The 7,500-nt window shown below is 40.8% G+C and overlaps 1 protein-coding gene across 1 annotated transcript in view; it reads right to left on the reverse strand.

Moving 5' to 3' along the window:
• The window catches only part of supt5h (SPT5 homolog, DSIF elongation factor subunit), a 76,075-nt gene that overhangs the window by 52,953 nt on the left and 15,622 nt on the right, over window positions 1-7,500 (reverse strand). The window contains exons 7-11 of the mRNA XM_028573853.1: window positions 5,641-5,709; window positions 3,325-3,390; window positions 3,173-3,203; window positions 2,023-2,091; window positions 1-159 (exon numbers count right to left, since the gene is read on the reverse strand). The exon at window positions 1-159 is cut by the window's left edge and continues 93 nt beyond it. Of these exons, the coding sequence (XP_028429654.1) occupies window positions 1-159; window positions 2,023-2,091; window positions 3,173-3,203; window positions 3,325-3,390; window positions 5,641-5,709 (394 nt within the window). The remainder of the gene's footprint in view (window positions 160-2,022; window positions 2,092-3,172; window positions 3,204-3,324; window positions 3,391-5,640; window positions 5,710-7,500) is intronic.

A 7,500-nucleotide genomic window follows, 5' to 3' on the forward strand; every position in this document is an offset into this window, starting at 1 on the left:
CGTCATCTCTTTGATGGGAACCATCTGCTGGTTCCACAGGCCCATGCGCAGGTTGCCGATGCCTTCGATGGCCGACTTGACGTGCGTCTGCTTGTACGACTCCACGTAGATGTAGCCTTTGACGTGGTCCGGGGCGACCACGGATTTGATTTGCAGAGGCTGGAGGGGGTGGGAGGGGTGGGGGTTAGACTCACATTATAAAAAGCAAAGGGTGCAGACTAAAAACGATTCATGTGTTGTAATTTTTGTGTAACACAGGGTTCATACGCATTTTAACCAATACTTTTCGGCAAATTTCCATGACTATGTGTTTCCTGAAAATGTCAAAAAAAGGGATTAAAACATTGAAAACTCGACAAAAACATCCAAAATAAGCAACAAAAATGTAAAAAAAAAAAAAAAAAAAAAAAAAAAAAAAAAAAAGGCATAAATGTCGGAAAAGGGGATTAAAACATTGAAAAACGACAAAAACGTCCAAAATACGGAACAAAAACGTAAAAAAACAGCATAAATGTCAGAAAAAGCGACTGAAACATTGAAAACTTGACAAAAAACGTCAGAAACGGCATAAATGTCAGAAAAAGTGACAAACAGGGTTCATACGCATTTTAACCAATACTTTTCGGCAAATTTCCATGACTGTGTTCCTGAAAATGTCAGAAAAAGGGATTAAAACATTGAAAACTCAACAAAATCGTCCCAAATTAGCAACAAAAATGTAAAAACAAACGTCATAAATGTCGGAAAAGGGGATTAAAACATTGAAAACTCGACAAAATGTCCAAAATAAGCAACAAAAACGTCAAAAAACGGCATTATTGTCAAAAAAGCAACTGACACATTGAAAACTCGACAAAAACGTCCAGAATAAGCAACAAAAAAGTCAAAAAACTGCATAATTGTCGGAAAAAGCGACAAAAACATTGAAAAAACTTCCAAAATAAGCAACAAAAACTTCCACAAAAGCTCCATAATTATAAAAAAAGCGACTTAAACATTTAAAACTCGACAAAAACGTCCAAAATAAGCAACAAAAACATAAAAAAAACGGCATAACTGTCAGAAAGGGGGACTAAAACATTGAAAACTTGACAAAATGTCCAAAATAAGCAACAAAAACGTCAAAAAACGGCATTATTGTCAAAAAAGCAACTGACACATTGAAAACTCGACAAAAACGTTCAAAATAAGCAACAAAAAAACGGCATAAAAGTCAAAAATAAATCAAAAAAGCGACTAAAACATTGAAAAAACGTCCAAAATAAGAAACAAAAACCTAACAAATAGGCATTCATGTCGGATAAAGGGTCAAAAACGTTTAAAAAACGTCCAAAATAAGCAAAACAAACGTAATTTATGCCATTGGACATTATCCTCTAAGAATACCAACCAGTGTTAAGGTTGACCCTCAGAGGTTTAACTATAACATGAATGATAATGTCTGTGGTTCATAGAGGGATTCATCATATCGCTCCCCGAATACAACGCTGAGATTAAGACAACGTGAAAATACTTTTAATAATCACACATATTATTATGGTTGTGTTAAAAAAAAAATTCCATGACTTTTCCAAAACTTTTCAGGCCCTGGAATTTGCATTTTTTTTCCAAATTCCCTAACTTTTCCAGGTTTTTTTCCAAACGTATGACCCCTACTAACAGTTTTTAAAATGTGTTCTTTGCTCCCTAGAATCGACTGAGAAACAGAATAACGATTCTCACTCAAAACAATCCACAGAGTTCTGCCTCGCCAATCAGAGCGGAGCATTCACATGAGTCACGGGTTAAGATGTCTTACTGTGTCGGCCAATCAGAGCGGAGCATTCACATGAGTCATGGGTTAAGATGTCTTACTGTGTCGGCCAATCAGAGCGGAGCATTCACATGAGTCATGGGTTAAGATGTCTTACTGTGTCGGCCAATCAGAGCGGAGCATTCACATGAGTCATGGGTTAAGATGTCTTACTGTGTCGGCCAATCAGAGCGGAGCATTCACATGAGTCATGGGTTAAGATGTCTTACCGTGTCGGTGAACTGGTAGGCGATGAACTTCCTCATCAGCGCGATGGCTGTCGCCCTCTCCTCGCCGATCTACAGAGACGAGACACGTTCAGGACATGTGTGTGTGTGTCTGTGTGTATGTGTGTGTGTGTGTGTGTGTGTGTGTGTGTGTGTGTGTGTCTGTCTGTGTGTATATGTCTGTGTGTGTATATGTCTGTGTGTGTGTGTCTGTGTCTCTGTCTTTGACTCAGTGTGCGTCTGTGTGCGTGAGTGTATATGTCTGTGTGTCCGTCCATCCGTCTGGTGTGTGTGTGTGCTTCTGTGTGATTGTGTGATTGTGTGATTGTGTGTGTGTCCGTGTGTGTCTCCGTGTGTGTCTTTGTCTGTGTGTGTGTCCGTGTCTTTGTCTATGTGTGTGTGTCTGTCCGTGTGTGTGTGTCTCTATCTGTGTGTGTATATGTGTGCGTGCGTGTGTATATACTTACAGTACAGGCCAAAAGTTTGGACACACCTTCTCATTCAATGAGTTTCCTTTTTATTTTCATGACTATTTACATTGTAGATTCTCACTGAAGGCATCAAAACTATGAATGAACACAAGTGGAATTATGTACTTAACAAGAAAGTGTGAAATAACTGAAAACATGTCTTATATTTTAGATTCTTCAAAGTAGCCACCCTTTGCTTTTTTTGATAACTCTGCAAACCCTTGGTGTTCTCTCAATGAGCTTCATGAGGTAGTCACCTGAAATGGTTTTACCTTCACAGGTGTGCCTTGTCAGGGTTAATTAGTGGAATTTGTTCCCTTATTAATAAAAAAAAGCAAAGGGGGGCTACTTTAAAGAATCTAAAATATAAGACATGTTTTCAGTTATTTCCATATGTGTTCATTCATAGTTTTGATGCCTTCAGTGAGAATCTACAATGTAAATAGTCATGAAAATAAAAAGGAAACGCATCGAATGAGAAGGTGTGTCCAAACTTTGGGCCTGTACTGTATAACACGTGTGTGTTTGTATATGTATGTGTGTGAGCATGTTTGTGTGTGTGTGTGTGTGTGTGTGTGTGTGTGTGTGTGTGTGTGTGTGTGTGTGTGTGTGTGTGTGTGTTGGTTGGTTGTGTGTGTGTGTATGTGGTTGTGTGTGTATTTGAGTAACAACAGGAAACCCACCCGACACTTGACCGTCCACAGATTGGGGTCCCTGGTGACGACAAACACATTCAAACATTATCACAAGATCACATGATCTTCCAGTGAGGTCACCACCTAATATGTTGCAGGTGTCTGTCTGGATGCTGATTGGTGGACGAGTTTGTACGCACTTGACCCCAGGAAGCAGCTGCTGCTGGGTGATGTCGTCAGAGAGCTCCTCGGATCCTCCGGAGTAACTACAACGGCACGGGGGAAGAAGAAAAAAAATTAAGTATATAAAAAGACATGCACGAGCCTCGTTCTCGGGTTAAAAAAAAACAACCCATTTTTTATATTTAACGATTCCAATATCCATTCATAAAATCCAGAAACGGTGTGCCTGTAACAACTAGGAAATAACTGTCTAGTATTTTGGCGTTTCCCTAAGCCACACGTGTCAAAATCCGGCCAATTTAGGCTCACGATACATTTTGGCTCACCTAGTTGTGCGCCAAACCAAAATAAACATGGGAAACTTTTCTACAACTTGCAAGTATGCAACACTCAAAGCAGAATTTTTGCAAATTTGCCGATTTTGAGACTGAGAAATTGCCGCCAGAAGCAGCTGCAGTGTTTGTATATTCTGGCGGTGAAAGAGCTTGTTGTGAGTCAGCTGGTGTGAGGCAACCTATACTTAGAAAATGTCATGTTTTTTGCTCCATTTGCTAAATTCTAGGACGGCTTGTGAACATTTCGGCTGATTGTTGATTAACAAACGATTCACAGTATGTAAATGTAGTTACTTTTCCAATATATGTGTGTGTGTGTGTGTGTGTGTGTACCTGTTTTACTATATTCGTGGGGTCCAAAAACCGGAGAATACAGTATACTTGTGGTGTCTGCACAGCTTTGTGGGGACCAAAATGCTGGACCACACGAGTTTAAAGGGCTGTTTGAGGGTTAAGACTTGGTTTTAGGATTAGGGTTAGAATTAGGTTATGGTTAGGTTTGGGTTAAAACGCAACACCCAGAATGGTTATGGTTAGGGTGAGGGAAAGGGTTAAGGTTAGGCATTTAGTTGTGATGGTTAAGGTTAGGGTAAGGGGCTAGGGAATGCATTATGTCAATGATGGGTCCCCACAAAGATAGAAAAACAAACGTGTGTGTTTGTACATCACTTAGGTACATTGATGTGGATTTTTTTATTTAGTATCTTTTATTGTCCATATTATTCATGTGGATTTGTTTATTTTATCATCCTGTGTACGATATAGGCCTATTTGTATGTTATGTGTGATGTCTGTATGCTACTGGGACCTTGGATTTCACCTACCTACCTACCTAGTGATTGCAGTAGACTAGAAGACTAGAATTTAACAATACAAATTAAAAAATTTTGTTTAAATAGGACTCAATTTTTGGAGTTCTATGAATCGATTTTGAATCGGTAGAGCTTGAATCACGATTCAAATACGAATTGATTTTTTTTGCACACCCCTAACTACCATCCATGAAAACCTCCTGCACATATTTCACAATCAAAGCCACGTTAAAAAGGAAAGACGGAGGATGGAGCACTCTGAGCCGCTGGCAGAATTTTATAATGGGAAACATCTGCTGCATCGGTTCAGTTTCAGCCACCGTAGCTTCAGAGCGATGAAATGAAATAAAAAATAAAAAAAAGGCAAAGCAACTGGAATTAATCGGGAAAAAGAAAACAGTAGTGGCGTAACTAGCAGAGTGGGGACTATTATATAACTGTTGCAGAGATGCACTAACTGGACCAAGACTACAGATACACAGCGAGGAGCTCTTATTAAAATAAGATCTAATACAGTGGTCTTTAACGTTTTTTAAGCCAAGGACCCCTTAACTGAAAGAGAGATGGATCAGGGACCCCTTACTACATATATTGTATAAAATGAAGTTGACTGAGCCTACAATAACATGTGGGGAGCCTAAAGCTTTTATATATACCTTTTTTTGCATGGAATATTAAGCATTTAAAATGTAAAAATTGAGCCTTATGAATGTTTTCATTTTAAACCATACAGTACAGTAAATCCTCAGGATTAACTGTATCTGTGGATGGCTACCTTAGTGACTACCTTCCCTATAGGCCAGTGAGCCTATCATGTGGGGATTAATATTTGCTAATAACATGTTGGATTCATTGAAAAAAAGAAGAAAAAAAAACTAAAATTAACAATAATTTGGAGGCCCCCTTGTATTGATTCTGAGGACCCCCTAGGGGTCCCGGACCCCCAGTTGAAGATCCCTGATGTAATATATAAAAACAGGCCTCTGAATATGAACAAAAACAGACCTGGTGCTTTGGCATTAAAAAAAAAAAACACAATGATTTCAACAATTCACAAGACTTTTAGGGTCCATAAAAGTCAGTGTTATTCTTTCTGTAACTGCAGTTAATGAGAATTTATGGTATTTTGTTGGCAACACAGATTGAAACCATCTCTTCCCACAAGCGAAGGCACGAAAATACTCACTGCTCCCCTCCTGAGGACTTGGCGTATTTCCTCATGTAATATTCACCCAGCGCCTCCTCTCTGGAGTCTCTGTAACACACAAAAACACACACACTCAGCCAATGTTACACATCATAAAACCAAGGGCAACACAAGTGTTTACTTAATAATAATGTGTTGCAGAAGGAGCTCATACGGAGGGTTTTTTCCCCCCTACAGGAGCCAATTACCGACCGCAAGAACTTTCTTTCCCCGTTTATCCCTTTGTAGATTTCTTATAAAAAACTATTTTTTTTTTTTTTACTTCAAGTAAGTTACACAATGTCCCGCGATGTAGTGAGTTTGTTATTATTTGGCTAAATCAACTGTGTGAATCAGCGCGTCCGAATGAAATCGAGAGAACTTTAGTTATCTCTCTTAAAGTGTAAAGTGCAGGTTAACCACAACAACCAATTAATATGTAAATAAAGTGCTCAATATGTGTACAGTGAAGGCCAAAAATTTGGACACACCTTCTCATTCAATGTGTTTCTTTATTTACATGACTATTTACATTGTAGATTCTCAGTTATTTCACACTTTTTTGTTAAGTACATAATTCCATATGTGTTCATTCATAGTTTTGATGCCTTCAGTGAGAATCTACGATGTAAATAGTCATGAAAATAAAAAGGAAACTCATTGAATGAGAAGGTGTGTCCAAACTTTTGGCCTGTACTGTACTTAAAATGCATTAAAATGACATTTATTGGGGTTTCTTCAAAAGGTAGCATGTTTTTTACAGTAACTGGGTGATGACGTCATAAGAGGGAGTAGCAACCCATAGCACAGGTACATTAGACAGGCCAACAACGGGACAATTTTATCCATTTTCGCCATCTTATTCATCACTAAATTCACTTCTGACAACGTTTAAGGCGAGAAATTAACGGTTTAGATTTCGAATATAGGCAGTCTTGCGAAAATTGTTGCCGAATTGACAATTTGCTTCAAAGTTTTCGGAGTTGAGAAGCTCCGTGAAGTAACGCTGGCTCGTCGCTCAGACACACCGCTGTAAACCGGAGGTCTCTCAGACACACACACACACACACACAGGGCCACACACACACACACAGGGCCCACACACACACACACACACGCACAGGGCCACACACACACACGCACACACAGGGCCACACACACACACACACACAGGGCCACACACACACACACACACACACAGGGCCACACACACACACGCACGCACAGGGCCACACACACACACACGCACAGGGCCACACACACACACACACGCACAGGGCACAGGGCCACACACACACACACACACAGGGCCACACACACACACACGCACAGGGCCACACACACACACACACACGCACAGGGCCACACACACACACACACACACACACACACACACACACACACACACACACACACACACACACAGGGCCACACACACACACACAGGGCCACACACACACAGGGCCACACACACACACGCACAGGGCCACACACACACACGCACAGGGCCACACACACACACACACAGGGCCACACACACACACACACAGGGCCACACACACACACACACACACACACACAGGGCCACACACACACACACACACACACACACACACACACACACACACACACACACACACACACACACACACACACACACACACACACACACACACCACACACACACACACACACACACACACACACACACACACACACGCCACACACACACACACACACACACACACACACACACACACACACACACACACACACACACACACAGGGCCACACACACACGCACAGGGCCACACACACACACACACACAGGCCACACACACACACACACAGGCCACACAC

Source organism: Perca flavescens, chromosome 3 (genome assembly GCF_004354835.1).
Source record: "Perca flavescens isolate YP-PL-M2 chromosome 3, PFLA_1.0, whole genome shotgun sequence".
NCBI classification, from domain to species: Eukaryota; Metazoa; Chordata; class Actinopteri; order Perciformes; family Percidae; genus Perca; species Perca flavescens.